Genomic DNA, 23,079 nt, shown 5'->3' with positions numbered 1-23,079 from the left:
CTTTAATGCGTGTGATAAGAACATCAACTTCGGCCGCCTTAACTCGCAGAGCCTCTGCGTGTTCAGAACGCAAGCCATCAACAACGGTAGCGTGATCCGCTTGAGCTAGTTTCAGAGATTCCAGCAGTCTGGTCTCACGCTGCTGTATTTCTTCCATCTGAACTAAAACCTCGTCATGCTTCGAGCGAAGACCCTCAATCTCAGTGGACATATTCAGTGTCTGGGAGCAGTGCTCATTCATGAGCAACAGTAGCCGACATCCAAAACTCCACTTACTTGATCTCTCGACAGCGTAGTCAGTTCGTCATACGCTCGTCGAACTTGACTCAGCTCATCATTCATAGTGTCCACCACTTCTTTATGTTGACTTTCTTTCTGAGCCATTGACCTAATTCGAACAGATAAGCGAGCTCCATAAGAAAATAGCGCAGACCAGCTTACAGCATTAGCTCATTCAGCCTATCAAGAGACTCATCAACATCTGTATCGGGGAAAGCACCATTTTCTGCGATCGGAAGCCCTTGATGAAGCTGCATACTCTTTCGGATAGCGTTGAACTTATCCATCGTGCGAGGAGATAGGTGCACTTGACGATTGTTACCATCTTCCACAGGGCTAGGTTCCTTCACCCTGGATTCAACTGGAGGATCTGCTGCCTGGTCTTTGTCTTTCAGAGACGTTTCTAAAACAGTGATTTCTGCCTCTCGTTCTTTCAATACCTCTTGAAGTCGCATGATTTCCTTCTCCAAACTATTCACGGTACGCTGTTCGACAGGACTAGTCGAGACACCAGCTAAAGAGATGGAAAGATTTGGCCGCGAATGAGAGTGTGAAGGCGAATGTGAAATCGAGCTACTGGTCCCGTGACTTGAAATAGATGCTTTGCGCGAGCGCGCTGATGAGAGCTCCTGTGATAGCGATTGTGATTGCGAAAGCGACCTATGTATAAAATAAGTTGATGAAAGACTATATCAAAGCGTCGTACTTACCTCGAGTGGAGCGATTCTGCGGAGGCCGCCTGCCGGAAAAAAAGGCGCCTACCTGGGATGTTTGGTTGACCATCGTTCAACAACTCCCTGCTTCTTGAACCAGCAAGCCTCATCTTGAAAGGAGGGATATCCATTGGCACCCTGTCCACAGCGGGCGATTCTGGCAGTGACGGATTGCTCAGCTTTGCCTCTTGGATCTGAGCAGCAAGGTCGGATATCTCCCGCAATGCGTCACGATACTTGTCCGTTATAGACGACAAGTCAGCCAACGTTGCTGCGTGAGTCTGCTGGAGAGCAACGAGCTGGTTCTCGATCGCTAGGTCACCCGAATTTGGTGTTGAAGTCCCTGATATGCCATTGACACCATTCACAGGACTGCTAAGGTCCTCCAAGCTCCTTTTTGCAAGTGCAACCTCTCCAACCACGGTACCTAAACGTAGCCTTGCGTCATTGGCCTCTTTCTTTTTCCGTTCCCATTCTTCCATCTTCTCCTCCATCTCCTTCAGCTTCCTTTCCCTCTCCTCAAGGTCGGTTCGCCAGCTCGCTCCATCCTGTTTCAGATTTTCAAGTCGTGATTGAAGCACTTCAGCCTCTTCCCTCTTCCTTTCGCTTTCACTCTCTAGACGTTCAACAGTTTGTTGTAGACCAATTATCGATTCATCGGAGCGTGCCAATCGCGCTTCAAGATCAGCAATATATTTGCCGGAATGGGACTCAACTTCCTTGTAACGGGCAACCTCTCGCTTTAGATCGGTCATTGATTCACTTGAAGTCATCGAGGTTTCATCGTACGATTTGATTTTGTCCTCCAAGTCGCGCACATAAGCCTAACAAATCAAACTGTCAGACCTTGCGCCATTTGTCTTGCATTTCAAACATACCTCTGTTGAAGCTTCACGTTCTGTTACCTTCGCAAGCCTTCCTCTCAGCTCCTCCACATACAACTCGGTGGCAGAATGCCTTTCCGTAATCTGGGCCAGCTCTTCCTCCTTTTCTTCCACCATCTCGTTTGTCAGACGCAAAGCGGCTCTGTTCAAGCTCAGCTCAGCTTCCATAGCGCCGATTGTCTTCTCATACTCCTCAATGACTGGCCCGACGATCTCCTCGTACTTGGCTGTTCCACCAATCGCGCCATTTGATGTCGACCGATGTCTCTCGCCTAGTTCACGTCTCAACCTAGCAAGCTCTTCAGTGCGTTCAACGAACTTCTCACGCAGGTCTTCGTAGTTGTTCTGAAGATCGGTCATTTGAGCGAGAACCTTCTTACTGGCTCCCTCCGGGACCTCGGGTTCGCTAAGGGTGATTACTGCACTGCCGTCCTTGAGTTGCTTGACCTCCTTCCGCAACCTTGTGATTGTGCCCTGCAACCATTCTACATCATCCCATCCATCTTCCTTTTCGTTGACTACCGCTCGATTCTTTATATTTCGGGCACGATTGGCGTACTTGAGAGTATTCACCGTTTCGCCAACGTTCCATTCCGTAGGGCTTACACAAGCAATCATCAGGGTATGAGCATTTCCACCTAATGAATCTTGCAAAAGCCTTGTGAGCTTGGAGTCACGATATGGGATGTGGGAGGCTGTGTGAGATTTCGCGCGAGAGGGGTCCCCCAGAGCAGATATGACATTTCCCAGAGCAAGCAACCCGCTGTTGATAGATATACCCTCCTTAATACGTTCGCCTGCTGCAGCAGTGCGCTTAAGCTAATGAAAATAAGTCATGTGTGAGTGTATGTACGGTTTCCAAAGCGTAACTAGCAGGCTTACGCGTTCAGAACCAGCTAGATCAACGAAGTGGAATTTTGAAACAATTGTAACCCATTCCCCTGAGTCATCATCCGTATTACCAGAACGACCATCGGGAGGATGTAAACCAAGAGCGCTTGACGGTCGTAATCCACCACCGCGCCCCATTGCTGATGTGAAACTGGGGGTTGACGGACGACCCAATGTAGGTGAAGATACTCTTATACTACTCGACCCTCCACCGGTATACATAGAACCTGGACGTGCGAGGCGAGATGGCGAGCGACCGCCCGGAGGTAATGGAGACGGTGAACGAGGTGGCGCTCCGGAGCCAGTGTACTTCTTTTGAATTAGAGTGAGAGAAAAGATGGCATGCGAACGAGAAGATTGTGCATTCATATCAGTCTCGTTTGTCCGTCTTATCGAAGTACCCTGGCGGATGAGACTAAAGGGGATGTTAATATCCGGTCATGGGAATACAACATAGAAGACGCACGTCATGACTTCGTTTGGACCTTTGACAGAAACTTCGCGAAGCCCACCCCATATAATTTGCCCATCTTTGCCTTCTCTAATTTGTACTTCACGTCGAGCGCCAGTAGTCTCGTCCGAATTCAACAAGTCAATAAGGTCCTCATTATATATCTCAATGAAAGAGCCTTTTATGCTGTAGTTCCAGCTCCCGCCGCGCTCCTCCTTGAGCTTCCTCGCCTGCGAGAAGATGGTAGAAACAGCTCTAGGGATGATACCCATGCCATTGTTTGTGTCAGAGGGGTTAGCATCTAGGTCGACTCCGGTCATGGTATACGTTTTTCCACTACTAGTTTGCCCATATGCCAAGATAGTACAATTGAATCCTTCTAAAAATCGCGAAATAAGTGGTTGAGCGGTGCTCGTGAAAAGGGCATGCTGGGTGATTGTAGACGGATGCACTTGGTCGAAACCGAACACCTGTTTTTTTCCAGCGGTAGTAGGGGCAGCGACAGCCGTAGCAGAACCAGAAGCTGCAGGTGCTGCAGAGGACGCATCGACGGTTACAATAGTCGAGGATGTCGCATGAATGACGGTGCGCTGGAAACGAGCTGGTATTGACTGCGTGTCTTGCGATGTTGTGGGACGGATACGAAGGGCTGTAAACACAAATACTGAGTCAGGAAGCAATTTTATCGAGCTCGCTGTACTGACCAACTTGCACGGATGTGGCCGCCGCCGTAGATGTCGACGACGACGGGGGTGCCATCGCTGTTAAAGACGAGGAGGAACTTCCAGAGACGACGCAGTACAAGGCGACTGGGAAATGAGGGCGGGATTTGCCGGCATCACGGTACCTCTTATAGCCCCCGAACAGATGCACCTCTCATGCCCATGCACGCTGGATTTCAACCAAGTCCCTGCTCTCATCGCTTGCGAAAATGTCAAGTGATTCTTGATTCCATCATATAAATTTTCATGTTTTCTGTCGGACCTTATTTCATACGTAGAACATGAGAAGCCACGCAGTTGTCAAGGAACTTGGACATTGTCCTGATGTTCACATGGCACACTTTGACAACTAGATACTATCCTGATTCCTCAAGGTTGGTGACTATAGAGGCGCAAGGAAGACTTGATCATAGTCACGAAACTCTTTGTTAATGCTATCAATACTGCCAATATGCTAATGATGCGCATCTGGTAGTAGTTGGAATCACCATGAGCGTGTAAACTTGAATTGAAAAGAAGTGCAGCTTTTACGGTATCGCGATTTTTACAGAGATCTTAAGGGAAGAAACAAACATAATGTTCAGATCGCTAGATAAGGTCATACAGGGTCAACAAAGCATGATCTACGTTAATGATAAGGAACTCAATCATGGTGACAGCGAATCAAGCATCTTACCTATCCGTGCTAAGAAGACTCCCGGTAGTATTGTGTGCGATACAAATGTACACTTGATTCACCAGGGAAGACGCGGTACTTCGGGCGGTCGCATACATTGTTTAGGCGAGAAAGCAATACGACCTGACCCTATTGACGTCAGAAAATCAATGACATTTATGACAAGAGTGACCGAAAGACACCTATGGATGAACTGTAACTTCAAGTAGTATAACCCCACTCGGCGACAGCCAAGACTGCATTGCAATAGAAAAACAAGATGCCCTATTCACCTGATCATAATGTAGGGTCCGACATACACGTCTTGTGACCAAAGCCTATGCGACCGCTCGACCATATATTCTTTATATTCGACCAGTGAGAACTTTGCAAGCTTAGAAGCAAGTACGAACCTGTGAAGACAAGTCCCCCCTTTTGGAAGACATCTTACTCTCGAGATATAATGTATAGAGTACCCACATTTTTCCCGCTGGTGGGACAGAATTTAGGATATATGTATGAATCGCTTGCTTTAGAGTGAGCGACTCATCGCGTCCTCCTGAAAGGATGTATAGTACAATTCAGAAAACCGTAACTCAAAGATATAGAAAAACGCACCTGATAAGAGTCAGAAGATATTTACGCTTCACATATGACGAACCGAATACAGTGAGCGGACACTTTAATGTTCCCAACAGCCTTGGTCAACTTTTGTGGACGTATATGTTCACATTTTGCTGCACACTGGCGACAACGCCCACCAATCACTCTAGTCCACAGACGCATGCATGAGAGCCTTTAGTTGTTCTCAAGCTTGAGGAATTACTGAGTCCCCCCTTGTAACATGCTTTGCAGAAATGTTACAATTGAAATATAGAAGTAACATAGGGTATACTGAAAAAAAAAAGTAATATTAACGATGTGTAAAAGTGGTCGTAGTGTGAAGGATCGTGAGATATACGCATGGTGCGCGTCGTAAAGAATGCTGCTATTGGCTCTCTGATAGAAATAATGGGTAAAGTAATCAGCTACTGCAAAAAGAAAATAGTGCACAGAACAATGTCCATACCTAGGCCACGATCAGAAAAAAGAAAATTCCACGTCATTTGTTTGCATCTAGCCAGAACCATACAAAACACGAGTAAAAGAAACAGTTCATGTCACCCAGAACTTGAATACTGATGCATCAACAATCTCTTATGGGAGCCATATCTTCACTGTTTGGTCTACACTGCCAGTTGCCACTACATTGATAAGCTTCTCGGGTTCGCCTGACTTGCCGTCTACCCCGTCCACGCCATTTATCTTCGCCGACGGACCACTGGACGACCCTTGCCGTCCCCAAGCGAGGGTCGTAACGAAGTGCCCGTGCGCATCGACGGTCTTCATACAACGCCCCGTAGATAACTCCCACACACGGATTGTCTTGTCGTCTGATGCTGAAAGCAGGAATTTCCCCGAAGGATGGAAGACAAGGGCCCTAACCCAATTGCCATGGCCCGCCTGGCTTGGTGTTTAGCATCTAACGCGTAAACGCAAGAGAATCACCTACCAGACTCTTCAATATCTGACCACTTTGGGTATCCCATAGTTTGATCGTTTTATCCCGAGAACCTGTCGCTACGTAAGCGCCAGGTCGTTTCGAACGGTCAGTGTTCTGGATATATCCGATGAAATCGAAGCAGTTATATGATTCATGAATATACTAACAGGGATGCCCGCCAATTCTCGTATTGCGGTGTATGCGGAAACTGGCGCAAAGGCGATAACTTCGAGGACGTGTTCATGTCCTCTGAGCTCCATCTTAGACTCGCCTGAAAGCGGGTCCCATATGCGAGCAGTCTATCAAACGAAATAAGGCATAGAAAGGGTGCAATGAAATTTCTGACTTACGTGGTCATTAGAGGCACTAGCGAGAAGGCGGCCGTCCTCGGATGGTACTACGTAACGCACCCAGTCCGAGTGACCAGAGATGGTGCGAACAAGATGTCTGAAATCACGTCATTTCCAACTGTAGAATGAACGAGCAACGCGAGACATACGCAGAGGCGACATCGAAAATTCTGATTGTTCGATCTCTACTGGCGCTGACAATATGCTGGTCCCCGGGCATAAATCGAACTGATGACACGGAATGATCATGTCCTGCAAAAGTCTTCGTGTTCTGCCATTCATTTTGAGAGTCCCATATCTTGATAAATAGATCAGACGAACATGTCACTGTGAACATGCTCACCGATGCCAAAATCTTTAGTTTCTATTCACGCAAAAGGGTAGAGTTGACGAATTGTACGATAACTCACCCAATAGATGACCCTTGTGATCAAACTCTACATCTTGAATAGCTTTGGTGTGCCCCTTCAGCGTTCTCTCGAATTCGCCAGTTTCCCAATCCCAAATCTTGACAGTCCCATCTTCGGATGCAGAAGCTAAGAGTGAATATTGAGGGTGGAATGCCACACGGGTGATAGGTAATCGATGTCCGGTCAGGACATGCGCAGCTGGTGCCCTCGGGACCCAGTCGGTCTGTGACGCGGCGCGTTTGGAAGGCGCAAGGGTTAATTCTTCTTGTAACGATGCATTACGAGTCTCCAAATCCATGATCTGAATTCATGAATTCGCATCAGTATTCTGTCAACAAGGACTAAGACATAAACGCAACCTTCTTCTGAAGACGGATAACACTGGTCCATTTCTTCTCCAAAAGCCCCGAGTATTTGGCCTTGGGATCTGGTGCATATTGTGTTCCAGAGTCTGCTTTGAGGGCGTTGTATGCTGCCGTGAAATTGTTGGCGTGAAGGTACTCGAGCATAGATTTATGCCTACATCGATGCCAAGAGTCAAGTCAATGGTAGTCATTACAACGTTTGTTGTACGTACAGCTCCTCCCGCTGTCTTTCAGATAATAGTGACATTTTGTTAATCCTTTCGAAAGCAATCCGTGGGCTTGCTTTCTAAATAGTCTGTTCAGCAGAGATAGTACGGGAAAATCAGCTTGGTCGCTGTGGGCAACAGCACCGCGACTAGAAACCAGATGCTTTTGTTTTGTCTTGTTGTCTTTACGGCATGCGCGCCATCCCCTCAGTTGATTTCAAGCTCAGTGACATTTTCTTCAGAATTCGAATGGACACTTGAATGACATATGGATACAAGAATATCGTGTTTTACTTTTACTAGGGAAAGGAAGTTCAATGGAACAAAAACAACAAGACTGACCACAAATCTGACATGACTATCACGGAAGGATGATTTTAACCGAATAGAGTCTTTTCGAAGAGGGCATCTACAGTAATTTATTATTTCTGGGTCTTCCTCATGTTATTCAACTACAGCACTTGAAAAGGGTATGATTACACTGCCTATTCGTCGCATAGTTCATGCATTGATGGCAGTTTCTCTTACAGTTATAGACGAATGGCCTTGAACTCCTGGGCAACTTCCTTCATCGCCTGCTCAACCGGTAACCTCTCCAACGAACTCGCTCCATAGAACCCATGTATCCCCTTCACCCTCCCAATAACATATCGTGCATCTTCAGGTGTCGCAATAGGACCTCCATGGCAAAGCACGATAACATCCGGGTTGATTCTCGCAGCCGCATCCCGAATGTCTTGTACGCGCTTCACGCAATCATCCAAAGTGACCGCCGTCTGCGCACCGATCGTCCCGCTCGTGGTGAGGCCCATGTGGGCAACGATGATATCAGCCCCCGCACGAGTCATGCGCTCTGCCTCGTCAACATTGAACGCGTAAGGTGTCGTCAGAAGATCCAGCTCGTGTGCTATCCGTATCATCTCGACCTCTTTTCCGTAATCCATACCCGTTTCCTCCAGGTTCTGCCGAAATACACCATCGATAAGCCCAACCGTGGGGAAATTCTGCACTCCTGTAAACCCGAGGTCTTTTACTTCCTTCAGTAGTCGGGTTATATCGCGGAAAGGATCTGTTCCACAGATACCAGCCAGGACAGGCGTCTTTTTGACGACAGTCAGAGTTTCCCTGGCCATCTCTAACATGATAGCGTTTGCGTCGCCGTAGGGCATTAGACCCTAACAATTGGTTCAGCTACAGATCTCCACCCAGTAGGATGGTACATACCGCCAAGGAACCTCTTCCAGCCATACGATAACGGCCAGAGTTGTACAGAATGATGAGGTCTACCCCACCAGCCTCCTGGATCTTGGCGCTTAGGCCCACACCAGCACCACCTCCTACAATGGCTTCGCCCTTGCTAATGCATTCCCTCAGGTGTTTTAGTGCCAATTGCCGTCTGGACATAGATTCGCCTGCCATTATGTCGTTTGGGAAATGGTACGGTCACCGTGGTCTTTTGTATGTTCTCTATTTATGTTTTTCTCTCAGCTCAACGGTAGCTGACGTAATATGGCCCTCCGATTCGAAGCATGCTACTGGCCCATGGTTTAGGAGCTCCAATTGACTTCTCACTGGTTGACGTTTACTTCACTGTAACGATGTCGATCATGCCAAACGTTGCTGTGGTCGGTACATGCGATACAAAACTGGAAGCGCTGACATTCATCAAGGAGACAATATGCGCAAGTGGCAAATGCAATGCCATTCTCATCGACATCGGCTCCTACGACCCTTCTAACTCTTCTCAAATTGATATCACTCGTCACGAGCTTCTCAAACCAACTCTCCACGATGTTGATGACCGTTCCTCTAGAATTTCAGCGCTGGAGGTGATGACCACCGCCCTTACAGAGACCCTGTCCCGTTTATATGCACAGCGAGCGATTGATGGTGTCATTGGCGCGGGAGGTTCGGGAAATACCAGCGTGTGCGCAAAGGCATTTCGTGATGTATTTCCTATTGGATTCCCCAAGCTTGTAGTGTCTACCATGGCATCTGGAAATACAGCACATTATGTGGGAGAGACAGACATAACAATGATGTATTCAGTTGCAGACGTGGCTGGGATGAACCCCATCCTAGAAAGTGTCCTGCGGAATGCTGCCCATGCTATCGCAGGAATGGCTGTCGACTCGTATGCGAGAAGGAGCCATACATCTTCCTCTGCGCCAGCGATTGCCATAACTATGTTTGGTTTGACGACGCCATGCGTACAAATGGCGACGGAAAAGTTGGAAGATCTGGGTTATTCCGTGGTCGTGTTCCATGCGAACGGAGCTGGGGGGATGTCGATGGAGCGTCTGATATGGGAGAATAACTTCGTTGGGGTGTTGGATATCACGACGACCGAACTGGCAGATGAGCTTGTCGGAGGTGTTCTCACTGCGGGCCCAAATCGTCTTACAGCTGCGGCAAAGGCTGGCATACCGCAGGTGGTATCGGTGGGTGCTCTTGATATGGTCAATTTTGGGCCTGCATCGAGTGTGCCGGAAGAGTTCTCTGGGAGGTGTTTTAACCACCACAATGCGTCTATCACGCTCATGCGCACTACACGAGACGAGTGCGCCAAGCTGGGCGAAATTATAGCGGACAAGCTGAGTGTTGCTTCTCCTGAGAAGACGCGTGTGGTTCTGCCTCTCCGAGGATTCTCGGGCATCGATGTGGAAGGAGGCCCGTTTCGCGACGAGGAAGCGGATATTGCTTTGCTTGATGCGTTGCGGAGTGGTCGGATTGGATGTCCTGTGATGGAGGTGGACGCCAACATTAATGATCCGTCATTTGCGCTGGCTGCGGTCACGGCACTTGAGGAGATGTTGGAGTCGCGATGATTGCTGGGGAGAAAAGAGACTATATCCCGTATACCAATGTATAATTAAATGTATTCGATATCTTTCCATGCATCCCCGAGTCTCTACATGACTCCACGATGTCTGCTGTAGCGATCGCGATCCAGTGAGCATATGTAATGACCGGCATTGAAAATTTCAGGGGATGGAAGGATTATCGTAAGAAGGACAGGACCGGTGTATTATTGCTTGGTGTAGGCACGGTGGCTGTACCGGGAGAAGTGGTCCAATGAGGGGTCGGTAAGCAGCAGTCTTGTTTCCACACGCTCTCTCTTTTTTTGTCTTTCTTCTGTCTGTGCTGAATTCTGTCCACTTGTCCTCTCAACACAGATCCTCATCGCATACAATCACTCTCCGCACAAAATCATATATAAACCATCCATGTCTGCCCATCCCATCTCTCCCCCTCCTGTCCCCGTATCTCCCCCATCGACACTCGTCCGCCGCCATCATACCATCTCTGCATCTTCCCGTACAGCTCGTGCAGGCGCACGGGCCACAATCTCAGAGGAGTCCCAGGACCAGCAGCTCTGGAACGACGACGAACCAGTCGATGAAGACTGGGTCGGCGGTGTAGGCGCTGTCGGTGAGAAGACTTCTTTGCACAGGCAGAGCTCTCTCCCGACGCGCTACAATCGGGGTATGCATCTCTTCTTCTTCTACTTCTACAAGCGGATCTCTCGCTGACTTTCCCCTTTTTACGTTAATCTACATCGATTTACAGCCTTTCACGGTCAAAGCTCAAGACAAGCTGGCAATCTAACTCCGAGGAATATGAATAGTTTATCCGCCATCGCCGGCCATGATGGCGACGAAGAGGACTGGGAACAGGATATGAGGGGTTTTCAAAACGAGGACGAGGTAAATTTCCATTTTAGCTGCTATTTAAATCCCCCGTTTTCCTCGTTTTCCCGTCAAACTCTATCTTTAGCTATACTTGTCCAAGGGCGCCCACCCATCCCTGTCATCTTCGGTGCTCACGCTTTTTTCTCTCCAGCACGACATGTCCAACCCCGACGTCGCACAGCATCAGCAAGTCTTAGATGCCCAATCTCAGTCATCTAACGGTAATCCTTCCCCTCTTTCCCCACATTTCGTTCCTGGTCATGTTCCTTCTCCTCCCCCTGCTGCTTCGGGAGTCCGACGACACCAGAGTTTGACATATGGAGCTGCAGGTGGTGGTGTGAGACAAATGACCTCCTCATCCGGTCTCAAGCGTGCTGGCACCCTTCAAGCGCAGGTTCGACACTCTAATGTAGGACACAGCCCCAGTCCACCTCACCCAGAAGAAGAATATGCAGAAGAAGAGTTAGTGAACCCCTACGAAGACGAATCGTACTTCACTCCTCGTTCCCCTCCGCCCAACCAGCAGTATCAAGGGCAAACTCAATATCCCACTAGCCCGTTGGGACGTGGGTCTCCCTGGAACACCCCTGGTAGCAACGAATGGCGAACGCCGGGAGGCTCCAGCTTCTCGACCACCAGTTCCAACGGAGGTAACAATGCGAATGCCATCGATGACGTCCAGCGAGCTCTCTCCGCCCTAGAGCTCAGCAGCGCAAACCAAATGTACAACAATAACAATAATAACAACAATAACAATAACAACAGCGCTTTCTCCGGAGGCCAATCCAACCACCCGCCCAGGTTCAACCCCAATCATCCCCCGCCCTCTCTCGCTCCCGCACGTGGTCATCATGGCGGAAATAATGGCGGCCATAACGGGCAATCTTCGCGCAAGTTGCAACTGGTGACTGACTTTGATGGGCGTAAGACGCCTGTCGGTCAGAGTGGCCCAGGCCCCGTCAGTGCTTCTGCGTATAATCCTCCCCCGGGCACAGCTCAGCAGCAGCGAGGCGGCGCTGGCGTCATCAACGACGCTAACGACCGTGCTCTCACAGCTGCTGGCACCACATCGTGGGACCAAAAAGAAAAACTGCTTGGTCAGCGCACGTCCAATCCTAACTTGAATTACGGGTACAACCAAGGGCAGAAGGGAAATGTTCCTAATGTTCCCCCCATTCCTGCACAATATCTTAACCAGCAGGGTGGCTCTCAGGCCCCGAGATTGGGTTCTTCTTTCAACCAAGGGCAGGCGCAAGCTAGTGGAAACGATGGACCTTCCCAGTCACTTCAAGGGTTTATCAGCTCACCGATTGATGTGCCTTCCCTTATCGCTGCAAAAGGTTATAATCCGACCAGCTTCGATGTTCGCCCCACATTCGTAAGTTTATCTATCGCATACAATGTCATTAAGCTGCATATTGATAAAACATGCAGGCACGATACTTCGTGATAAAATCATATACTGAGGACGATGTGCACAAATCGCTGAAATATGAAATCTGGAGCTCTACTGATCCTGGAAACAAGAGGCTTGATAAGGCATTCAAAGAATGCGCCGGGCGGGGACCGATATACTTGTTTTTCAGTGTCAATGCAAGGTTAGTATTCAGGAAGGTCTATAATTTGGATAAGTATTGATAAACATGGGCTTTCAGCGGTCATTTCTGCGGTATGGCGGAGATGCTTACTCCTGTGAGTCTGCAGTGTAGTCCAAAAATGTCAGCATCTAATATTTTTTAGGTCGATTATACTCGCAGCAGTACAGTCTGGGCTTCTGACAAATGGAAGGGAGTGTTTAAAGTACGATGGATTTTCGTACGGGATATCCCCAATGCCAATCTGCGGCATATTCGGTTAAAGTACATTTCGTTTGATCAGCTTTACTCAACCATTTGCTAACACTGTCTCTCCTTAGCAACACGCAAGAGCGTAAACCCGTCACTAACTCACGAGATACGCAAGAGCTTTTGCCTGAAGCTGGTCAAGAAATGTTGCGCATTTTCCACACCCATCCTGCTAGGACATCTCTTTTGCAAGACTTTGCATTCTATGAGGTATATACCTTCCCACGATCCCTGTGAATATTCAGTTATTTACTACTCACCACCATTAGTTACAAGCGATGCAAAAGATGCAGGTTCAACAACAATCACCTCCTATGAACGACATAGGTTCTCAGTCTCCACCACCTCCACAATCGCTTTCCCCGGGTTCTCAAGCGCAGCAGGGCATGTTCAATATGGCAAACCCTAACCCAATGTTTGGAACCATGTCTCCTGCCATGATGCAGATGCAAATGCAGATGGGCATGATGGGCACGCCGTTCGGGCTCCCGCAAACGCAGGCGATGCACCAGAGTGTCATGCGGCATCCGAGTCCTGGGCCTAATCAGAACGGACAGTTCATGAACATGGGAGGAGTGCAGTTCTAAAGAAATAGTGCTTCCCCGCAGCGTGTCATAGGCTGCGCAGCGGAGAAAGTCTGTTCTTTCTTCGCTGTTGAACGCCCAATTATAAATTCGGACGATCGGACGAAGATGTACAAAAATAAACCCTGAAGATGTGGATTCATCGGATGAAAATTTGTTCGATTCGTCGTATTATGCCTTTTTCTCCTTTTTTCAAATTTGTGTGTCCATCTAATGTTGTATAATTCTTTCAACTCAGATCAGTTTTTCTTTCCTGTTTTGCTCACGATTTTCACGCCTTAACCCATGTAATTCATTTCTCCTTTTCATCACTTTGCCACTTCTATTCCTGTCGATTTTCCTACCTTACAATCTTGTTGGTTTACTAGGAATCTTTGTTCTACATTGCAGCTTGTACAACGGCCATGGACATGGGACACTAAAATGGACGTGGAATCCCGCTTGTTCGCTAGCTTGTAATTGTTTTCGGATATCTGCCATAGTATGCTACGAGTTATCTGGCTTTTTCTTTTTGATTGAACGACTAGATGTAGTTTCTTATCCATGTCATAAATATATACGTTTTCGAGAAAAGTGGTATCTGTGATAGGTTGAAAGGCGTAAAAGGTCTGCGAAAGACCTATAAAAGGAGTACCCATCATTACATTAGCTAGGTATGTAAGATGATCAAATGCAGGGAGCGAATCTTCATAGCGCGGGCGCTATGATATCGATGAACTACTGTAAAGCTAAAATGAAATTAAGAACGCGGGCGGGGGCATAATGTCCATTGCGAATGCGAGAAAGAAGAAAAAAAGGGGGGGGGGAGGCGATCATCATCAAAAAGTCGTGGCAAGCTTAAACCTTCTCGGTTGGGATTTCCGAACGCGCAGGGACGAGTCCTGGTGTAGCGAATAGGACTACGACGAGGAACTCGGTGAGGGCGGATAGGGGATACCAGATCACTTCTTTGTTCTGCTCCGTAGTGTTTTGCGAGGTCGCGGTAAAGAACGCTTCGCGAGCGATGAGGAGAATGGAGATGAGTGCCAAGATATAGATGCCATAAACTGATCCGATAGACGGGTTCTCCGACTTGTATCCACCATCTGTTACATTACAGCCGTCCAGTTAGATTCGAACACACAACTGTTAAGCACGAGAAGAAAACGTACCTGCGATTTCTGCACGAATTAAGAGTACGGTCTGCAACAAGACGAGGATGGCGAGCACTAAGAAGATGTAGATGGCGGCCTCGCGAAGGGTGTTACCGGTGTTGCGAGTGCTCACGCTAGTCGCGCTGCTAGATTCTACGGCGCCTGTAATTCCGATTGCGACAGCTGCCGTGAGGAAGAGACGGAACAGGAAACGTTGTCTGAGTAAACTTGCGATCGGACCCCTTGATAAATTGTGCGAGAAGGCACCACTGATGATATCGAAAATGGTGAGTTAAATTTTAAGAGACGATCGATCAGGAAGAGACGCACCGGTCGAGGACAAGAGTGTAAGCCGAGTACAGGAGACCAAAGAAACCGACGTTGTAGATAACTTCGTAAGCAATCAATAGATTAAGGTTTTCACCGTCGCTGGCCACACTTGCTAGCAGTGCACGCATGATGAAAGCGGTAATTCGGACTGAGGTGAAAATTTCATCAAAAGAGTTGAGATAAAAAGTTTCATGAAATCGATTTGAAGACTTACATGCACAGAATAAAGAGAGGACGATGTAGACATAGGTGGGTCGTGAAATAGCCTGCCTGAGGTTCCATAAGAAGAAGGGAACGTAGAGGACTGCGAAAACGACTGCTGGTGCGAGCAGTTCGATGCCGAACGACTTTGCATAGTTATAGCCAGCGGGCGCAGACATTGGAAAATGAACCAAAGAGACAACTGAAGCAAGGTTTCTGATAGAGAACGAAGCAGGGCGTCTTAAAAGAAAACGACACTGGTGAGGCGAAAAGAAATGTCGTGGTAGAAGGGAGGCAAAAAGACGGGCAATATAATTTCCTCGTGGTGCGTTCAGGACTAAGATATATTATGCATTACATTTAAGGCACTGGATCAAACGTGACAGATTTTAACCACAAGAGCGAAACATGACTAGTTCGGGATCACCGGGTACCGCCCTCAAAGTAAAATATTATTCTTAAACATGAATCCAGACCCTTTTTGCTTCTTCAGCCTGCAATGGAGTCTGATAACACAGGTATTTGCCAGTATATGTTGGACTGTGTGACATGTTTATTGGGCTGCCGTAAAATCTCCATCGGCGTTTTTATGGCGAACGTCTGTTGCTTCCACTGCGACGGACGGCACAGCATAGAACTGCAATACCTGTGCCAGCGCAGCCTCCGCAGTTCATGACCACCAGGGTAGACGCAGTACGAAGTTTATGCGTCGAAGCTATGCAGATAACTGTATGTGTCTTTTTTCATAGGTTGGCTTTCACTTTCACTTTCACTTTTCCCAATAGCACGTTAATGATTTACGCGAAATCAGCGCCCAAAAAATCAACAAATGAATTGATGCAGGACGACGTGTTCTTCTTGATTGATCACCGCTACCAAAAATCATAAAGGATCGGTAAAGTTGCAAAGAAATCCCCTACAAGCTATCTAAGATTCTACATCGATTCAAACCACAAATAACGCACCAACAACACGTCAAGGAGACATAGCAATGCGCTCCAATCGCTGGTGTTGCTATGATGTACGCGACCTACGGTAATTGCACACAAGGTATAGATTAATATTTTTAGAATCTAAGCTTGCGTTATTACTTCATTCCTTTTCAGGGCCAAGATATACGCCATAAACAAACGAGTACGGTGAATCTGATGGACTTATATGTATGTTCCCTACTGTATGGCGTTCTCTGAAAACAAAGACCACACATTGTATCACTGGGAGAACGATGTAGCTGCCCTCTGGCGTCAGTCTAGCAGTCAATACATAACTCTCTAGTTGATCAATCAATGCCATCAATCAGGTCCACATAACTCATGTTGTCCCTGGTGAGACATGCCTCGTGCAGGAAGTAGACTTCGTTTGGCGCCACTTCCATTTACCAGTATGTATATGCTATTCTAGTTTGTATGCGCATTATTGGTACTGATACGTCATTAGATCGCTCATACTGCGCTGGTGTGTGGTATATATGACAAGTCGCACGAGTAGCAATATAGTGGCCTCGTGCAGCATGGCGTATTGTCTGGGATAATGCTAGATAGTCCAGCCATAGCACGTCTTTAAACTTTCAACCATCTCAGAAAATCTCTGCGACCAGAGCATCAACCGTAATGGTCAGGATTCAAGCTATTGCATACGGCTAAAATATGGCATCATGGAGTTCACACATCAAGGGGGCCTCATGGCAGGCAGACGCCTGTACGAAACTCGGTTCCTTGGAACGCGGACAACTGTCGATCTCTCCGACGCAAATAAGCACGGCCGTCTGTTGATGCCGATATCGATATAGCTTAAAAGTGATAACCCGTATCAAGTCTCGAGCACGGCGATTAGGCTGACATGACGCGAGTTTTTCCTAGAAATGGCCTATCTATGGTCGCTCACATGTATTTTTGGCAAGAGGCGCCTCTACATGGTATTTTTGGCTCGTTATCCAGAACAGATCAAGCGCCCCCTATCTTCCATGTTGTGGAAGGGTAAGTCCTTGTTTGGCCAGAAATGTGGAAAGGTAGGCCTGGACTGGATTTGAGCATCGCAGTCGATGTGTGGCCTATTAGTCGAGGATAGGGAGCCTTCTGTGAGTTGCCTGTTTAGCTATCGTACACTATTACTCACGACTATTGCCAGTACAGACTGCATTTTATTGATATGACGCTTGAGTGATAAGTATGTATATTTAAATATCCTCGTTTGAACAAAGGTCTTGTCTGTCACCTGCTTGTCGCATGGATGCTCTCTCAACTCACGTTAAGCTGCACTCGTTATTTCTTCAGCAGACCCCAAAGTCCGACATCGGAGCTATTTTCATACTTGCTTGTCTCTTTTCTGAGCTTGAAAAAAGAACATAATCAACGTTCAATTCAGCATCATACACTTTGTCTACTCGTACACTTGTCTGCTATAAGGGTTCTTTACAGAGGGAACATTCAGTTAAGGTAAGTTGACATGGGATTCTCTTCGTCGTCCAGGTTGAGGGCTGAAAGCAAAAGAGCATGATCGTTGTTGAGATCTGCCTCCGCATCTTCGTCGTTCCTCTCCTCCACCTCCTTCCTCTCGACCTTCATCTGGGCCACCACCGCTTCTGCTACGAATCTCTGCGCCTTTGTGGTCTCATGACCTGGACCCTTCCACCTGACGTCGCTGAGTTCGAGCTCTCCGGAATCCAGTGCGGCAGCAAGGACAGAGATATACGCGTAGTCATTCTCGTCCCATTCATTGATAGGGGTATGGTCGTGGTACACGGCAGCGAGAGCACTGTAGACGAAGCGAACACTCTTGGACGAGTGCGTCGAGTCGCGTGGAAGATCACGGGAGTCTGTCTCTGCTGCAGACATCAATGTTGGTTTCTTTGGTGCTACGTATTTCTTGCTCTCGCCGTTAAGCTTAGATAGCACCGAGACGAACTCTTTGAAGCTGATCACGCGCGTCGGAGCTATGAGCCAATGTGACCCGCCATTTGAATCATTCTCGGCTTCTAGATCGCTATTCAAGGCAGCACTTCCGGGCAAGATCCAGGTCGTTTTGTCCGACCACTTCTTCTGTTTGCTGGTGAATGTCGACACGCCCCCCGTCCCTGAATTCAGAAACATAAATAAAAAAAACAAGGTAGACCATGGCGGCAACAGACCAAGGATAACGTTATCGTGCTTGTCCACTTTGATATCTTTATCCTTTCGCACATGATCAAATCTAGCCGAAGTAGTGTTTCCAGAGCGATACAAGTCTGGGCGCGTCATGCTGAGTGGAATGTGATGGTTGATAGTATAGTGTGGGTGCTTCAGTGAGTTGGGAATGCTGCATTTTGTTTCCAACACTTGTCCTTTTAACCATCCAAAACTCCATGACCACGTTAGTCACTTGCTTGTCAAGTGCTGTCTAGTCGAATCCCTCTAGCCATAGCGAATCGAATCAGCAAATCCGTTCTCTGCAACTCGCCGAGCGGTGCTTTCATCGACGTCCACCTGTTGCTGCGCCTTCCATTGCATCTCCTTCCTTATCCAGATGCAAATTTCCCCGTTCAATTGAATGCAATCCTTGAATGGCTGCAAAGAGCAACAGTCTTTGCTAGGATCGCAAATGATGGAGTCGCTGTCAGTGTTCGCCGTGAGTTCGTTGTGATGGCTTTACGGTCAAGTTAACGCCGGGTCTTCGTTTTCAGCTTCGCATCACCCTGCTCCGCAGGCACTTATTCTTGTATCGAGAATATCACCCGTGTAGCTGAAGTCAGTGGATCAGTGTACTGCGACATCCATGAAAGGGGTTCTGTTTCCTGAACGAGCTGAATTTCCTGTATTACCAAGCAGGGATGCGGATTCTTACCATCAGGTCAAAGAATCCACATGGGTATCCCTCGATCGATAAATCACATTCAGCACCAGAGTATGAAACTCCCCCTAATAAAACAATAATCTAGTTCTGCTTTTACTCGATGAAGCACTTTTCCCATTGCGAATATCAAGAGTACGTCCTCTCATCAAGGTTGATACGAATTAGTCGGACTGTACGTGGCGCCGCTAGGTAGTACGCCATGCGATCGCAGTTCAATAGCTCACTGGCAGATAGTACTCCGAATGCGGTCAAAATAAAAATCCAACTTGCTCGCTGAAACTTCAATAAGTCTCGCATTCCAAGTTGTTCATAAGCAAGGCATATTTGATACTAGTACAGAGGTAATTGCTGTCTTCCTCCCATCTCATAATGCAACATCTAATTGATAGTTGCCCACGCTCCAGAACCTTCCGTGCCACCATTGCCACGATCGGCTGTAAAGAGACAATACTATGAGTGAAACACAACATCCAGTTTTTATATTGACTTACTCTTGAACTGCATAGGACAGCGATAAGTAGGAACGATCCAAGAAACAATCGTAAACATGAGATCAGTGCAAGCTAGGTGTATAAAACCTTACAACTGCGGTAAGCCTTTCATCGGTATAGAACTCGAGGACGAGCCGGCCTGTTTCCTTGGGAGTCGGCCCTGGAAATTGCTGAATCCAGAACTTGTTGTCTCCATCTGCAGGGGGAGAGCCACGATAGAACAGTCTACCCGTGGCGCTTTGAACATCGACGTTAGATGTTGCTATAAGTGGTCATGTAAGCTGACTCAGGAAACAAAACACCAAACATTAACTTGAATGCGACTCACCAGTTCCAGTAGCGAAAAAGCCCTGGAACTGCTTGTGGGCGGGATCACCAACAGTCACCGTAGCTTTCAATCCTCCAGCACCATGAGGTGTGATGTCAACCCGAGCGCTGGGGTCAGAAGAGAAATTTCCTGCCTTGACCAAGTTCCTCAGGTGAGCTCCTAGAGGATGGTCACTATCATAGAGAGGATGAAGGACAAGATCAAGGTTAAAATCACGCGTGTCGGTGTTGGACATGTTAATGCGGATTGCAAATGTAAAGTGAAGGTAGGCAAGTAGGCAAGTGGGATGTTGGGGTCCATTGTCGGTAAAAGGTCATGTCTTTTATAGCACAATCCCTTCAAGATAGTGCAAATATGGTCACTGCGGACAGGAGTAACTTCGCCCCCAATTCTTGTTTAGTTCTAAGGTTTACTCCCAAGAAACACGGCGAGGTCCAACGGGCAATTCCATACTGTGATGGTCATGGAATTACCTGTAGCTCCAGCGGTCGGAGTACTGTGCCGGTCTACAAATGGCATGTCAAAATGGGACCCGAGAAGAGCTGAAGCGCTGAAGACTCATAACGCATGGATAGTTGGAGCCAGAATCCCTACGTCAAGTCAACATCAAACTGGCTCCATAGGGGCCTACCAGGTTACTCACAAGTATGTCAGCCTGAGCGATTATCTTGATTGAAAGTTTTGTGTTCTGTGGAGACGGGCCTGTGTATTCTGCTTAGGTGATTACTGAGTCAAACTTGCACTTGTCTGAGCTCATTGTTAGACTGTTAAACCAATGCTCCGAATTCTTCCATGATAGGTATCCAATTCACAAGAATGAAGCGAACAGCACACAACGTTGAACTCGGAGACCTTGATCATCGCTTCCCAGTGAGTCAACATCCGAACCAGAACCAGCTATTGATAATTCATATGAGTATCAGAAGGAATTCGAACTCGTAAACACGCATCAAATCTGGCATACCGTCAACTTGTTGGCTCAATCAATGGTCATCTGCTGCAACGTTTGATAATAAGGTTCGCAAGGATCGTGACTTCTACTAAGAAGAGGATCACGGTCACATTCTGCTACGTGGCGCCAGGGAAGCCAGGACAGTCTTCTGTGAAATCCTTTAGAAAATTATTATGTTTAGAGCGGAATAGGAAAGCATTGTCCGCGGCATATATCATTTCAAATAAATGGACCTTGTTCAGTTATCCAGGAGCGTTTACACTGAACGCGAGTTTTGCGACAACTCGGATATTCTTCATTAATAACTTGGAATTTAGAGTCTCGAGCTCACGTTGGTAGTGACCATGACTCGATAATGTGTCAATTTTCAAGCTAATCGCGGTTCTAGTTTCGTTTCTGGTTAGTCACGACAATGGCTGTGGTCATCTTCTCTCGCTCTCGCCATCATGCATATGACCTCCGCATGCATTCATTTCTCAGAAGTGTACATATATACGGCACTGGCAGCAACATACAAGTGAACTCCATATCTCGTACCGGTGTCCTGCTGTTGTCAAATGTGATGCATCAAACCGAGGCCCAACTTGGGGTTCAAAGTAGCTTACGAGTAAAGACTCGGATCGTATCTCATACCGGTGGTGCTGCGGTCAAATGTAAGCCTTCTGTGACGATGATCAGCTTCGAGGCATCTCAATATGTAATATCAATAACAGGTACCCTTCCAAGTCTGTTCTGTCACCCTGCAGGGTGACGCAATTCAGCTGCCATCTTCATTCCATGGGGTTTGTGTATCTGCATCGAGGTTACACCAATTGGACGGCAGGGTGACACAATTCAGTTGCCATCATTCCATGGGGTTTGTGTATCCGCACCGAGGTTTCACCAATTGGACGTAGACAGCTAAGCTTACGAATAAGGTAGCATCATGAATTGAATCGAATGAGTAGCTCGGAGTATTTCCGAATCCCGAGAACCCCATTCTGGAAAAGGACACCTATGTGTATAGTGTTTGTAGTTCTCACAGTATGCAAATTTTGTGTAATAATTACAGTTTGAATTATCCTACTATTTATGACTTTACAATGCCAAGAGATAGTGTTAGAGGGGAACTGTCACTTTTCAAGGAAATCGATTTTTGCTTTGGCCCAACTCCTCTCGGTTAAAGCGGGGAATGAAAATACACAGAGCGTGAAGTCCTTGCAATGTTAGGCTCATCTGCAAAGTGCAAAAATTTTCTTAGGCTCAAGCACAATTTGCAATCCAGAGCTTCTTCACAGTACACCATCTAATTGGTTGATTCAGAGAAAATGCCCAATTTAGGTCATCAGATGGATTAGGACAGTCGGATAAAATCATAAAATATGATAAGATTACTCGGGGCATGATAAGATAATGATAGATACTGATAGCTCGGCAGTCATACAATAAGGTCACAATCAAATGATAACATTTCCCTAAGCTATGACATTACTAAGAAATCTAAAATTCTGCCATGAACATGTTGTAGGTTTTTTTGTCTGAGAAGTTGTTTAAGTAGTATGTAGTGGGGAGTTCTTGAGAGTTAGAAGCATCAATATGACAATCCATCACCTTCCCGAAAACAGGGATGATGTCAACCGGAAGGAATATTGAATCTAGTTGGTAGATACTTCCCGCTCGAACCAACTCACCAGGTATATTGGTGCGTAATACCCCCTTCGAAGGAGGAACATTTGGATATCCATCTCCTCTAATATTGTGCCATTTTTGTCTCTTTGAGTGCCCGCAAACTCAAAATTCTCAGCGTAAACAAACACTGGGTGTTCTGGTCTCTCTGCATGAGACTCCAGCGGCTGGAAAATGATACGAATTTGTGCAACTTGAGCGGCTGTATGTGTGTGATAGTAGTCAGCATGTGATCAGAGAGACATTTCATCACTAACCTGAGATCCCTCCTTGTTGGCCAGTATTGATTAATACTGTATCATAATTTCCATGTGGCATCTTCATTGAGGGGGGATACACCTGTATTGTTTGTGGGGGCATCATGGTACAGGCGCAAAAGCTTGAGAGAAGTTATTACGATAACACAATTTTCGGACCTTTCCTTTAATTTTCATTCTCTGCTTTAAACTTTTTACTATAGTTCACACTCTGTGCCATGCAGCACTTTCCTTTTTCGTTCTAACTCCACCTTCTCATGCACGCGCTGCCTTTATTCTTCTTTTAGACACAAACTCTCTCACGC

At 47.1% G+C, this 23,079-nt stretch overlaps 9 protein-coding genes across 9 annotated transcripts; 4 read left to right on the top strand and 5 right to left on the bottom strand.

Annotated features, from left to right (window-relative positions):
• Nucleotides 1-1,808: 1,808 nt before the first annotated feature.
• SERLADRAFT_357830 (uncharacterized protein) lies at nt 1,809-3,685 on the bottom strand (the record flags this gene model as incomplete). The annotated part of the gene is made up of 5 exons (XM_007322046.1): nt 1,809-1,816; nt 1,871-2,695; nt 2,759-2,817; nt 3,052-3,182; nt 3,234-3,685. Coding segments are annotated over 5 exons (1,326 nt in total), but the record flags the coding sequence as incomplete, so codon positions are not given.
• A 1,757-nt stretch (nt 3,686-5,442) lies between these two features.
• SERLADRAFT_475934 (uncharacterized protein) lies at nt 5,443-7,616 on the bottom strand (the record flags this gene model as incomplete). The annotated part of the gene is made up of 9 exons (XM_007322045.1): nt 5,443-5,594; nt 5,665-6,098; nt 6,148-6,252; nt 6,306-6,437; nt 6,489-6,585; nt 6,638-6,815; nt 6,899-7,199; nt 7,258-7,417; nt 7,476-7,616. The coding sequence occupies 8 exons, from the start codon at nt 7,508-7,510 to the stop codon at nt 5,793-5,795; spliced, it is 1,314 nt and encodes a 437-aa protein (XP_007322107.1).
• Nucleotides 7,617-7,871: 255 nt separating this feature from the next.
• SERLADRAFT_475932 (uncharacterized protein) lies at nt 7,872-8,911 on the bottom strand (the record flags this gene model as incomplete). The annotated part of the gene is made up of 2 exons (XM_007322044.1): nt 7,872-8,644; nt 8,694-8,911. 2 exons carry the CDS (start codon nt 8,886-8,888, stop codon nt 8,000-8,002), a joined length of 840 nt encoding a protein of 279 aa, XP_007322106.1.
• A 108-nt stretch (nt 8,912-9,019) lies between these two features.
• SERLADRAFT_475931 (uncharacterized protein) lies at nt 9,020-10,404 on the top strand (the record flags this gene model as incomplete). Its single annotated transcript, XM_007322043.1, has 1 exon — nt 9,020-10,404. The coding sequence occupies one exon, from the start codon at nt 9,068-9,070 to the stop codon at nt 10,295-10,297; it is 1,230 nt and encodes a 409-aa protein (XP_007322105.1).
• A 292-nt stretch (nt 10,405-10,696) lies between these two features.
• Nucleotides 10,697-14,919, top strand: SERLADRAFT_417528 (uncharacterized protein; the record flags this gene model as incomplete). The annotated part of the gene is made up of 9 exons (XM_007322042.1): nt 10,697-10,955; nt 11,040-11,176; nt 11,247-12,539; nt 12,596-12,759; nt 12,817-12,853; nt 12,902-13,020; nt 13,077-13,215; nt 13,275-14,677; nt 14,745-14,919. The coding sequence occupies 8 exons, from the start codon at nt 10,697-10,699 to the stop codon at nt 13,590-13,592; spliced, it is 2,466 nt and encodes an 821-aa protein (XP_007322104.1).
• A 2,669-nt stretch (nt 14,920-17,588) lies between these two features.
• Nucleotides 17,589-18,169, bottom strand: SERLADRAFT_475923 (uncharacterized protein; the record flags this gene model as incomplete). Its single annotated transcript, XM_007322041.1, has 1 exon — nt 17,589-18,169. One exon carries the CDS (start codon nt 18,085-18,087, stop codon nt 17,680-17,682), a length of 408 nt encoding a protein of 135 aa, XP_007322103.1.
• Nucleotides 18,170-18,478: 309 nt separating this feature from the next.
• SERLADRAFT_398510 (uncharacterized protein) lies at nt 18,479-19,055 on the bottom strand (the record flags this gene model as incomplete). The annotated part of the gene is made up of 3 exons (XM_007322040.1): nt 18,479-18,533; nt 18,607-18,856; nt 18,912-19,055. The coding sequence occupies 2 exons, from the start codon at nt 18,917-18,919 to the stop codon at nt 18,643-18,645; spliced, it is 222 nt and encodes a 73-aa protein (XP_007322102.1).
• An 881-nt stretch (nt 19,056-19,936) lies between these two features.
• On the top strand, nt 19,937-21,016 carry SERLADRAFT_475921 (uncharacterized protein; the record flags this gene model as incomplete). The annotated part of the gene is made up of 5 exons (XM_007322039.1): nt 19,937-20,051; nt 20,106-20,169; nt 20,229-20,619; nt 20,700-20,770; nt 20,824-21,016. The coding sequence occupies 3 exons, from the start codon at nt 19,983-19,985 to the stop codon at nt 20,444-20,446; spliced, it is 351 nt and encodes a 116-aa protein (XP_007322101.1).
• Nucleotides 21,017-21,128: 112 nt separating this feature from the next.
• Nucleotides 21,129-21,881, top strand: SERLADRAFT_475919 (uncharacterized protein; the record flags this gene model as incomplete). The annotated part of the gene is made up of 3 exons (XM_007322038.1): nt 21,129-21,187; nt 21,241-21,505; nt 21,566-21,881. 2 exons carry the CDS (start codon nt 21,265-21,267, stop codon nt 21,601-21,603), a joined length of 279 nt encoding a protein of 92 aa, XP_007322100.1.
• Nucleotides 21,882-23,079: the final 1,198 nt, after the last annotated feature.

Source organism: Serpula lacrymans (assembly GCF_000218685.1).
Source record: "Serpula lacrymans var. lacrymans S7.9 unplaced genomic scaffold SERLAscaffold_12, whole genome shotgun sequence".
NCBI lineage: Eukaryota > Fungi > Basidiomycota > Agaricomycetes > Boletales > Serpulaceae > Serpula > Serpula lacrymans.
This window is presented reverse-complemented; position numbering and strand designations above follow the sequence as displayed.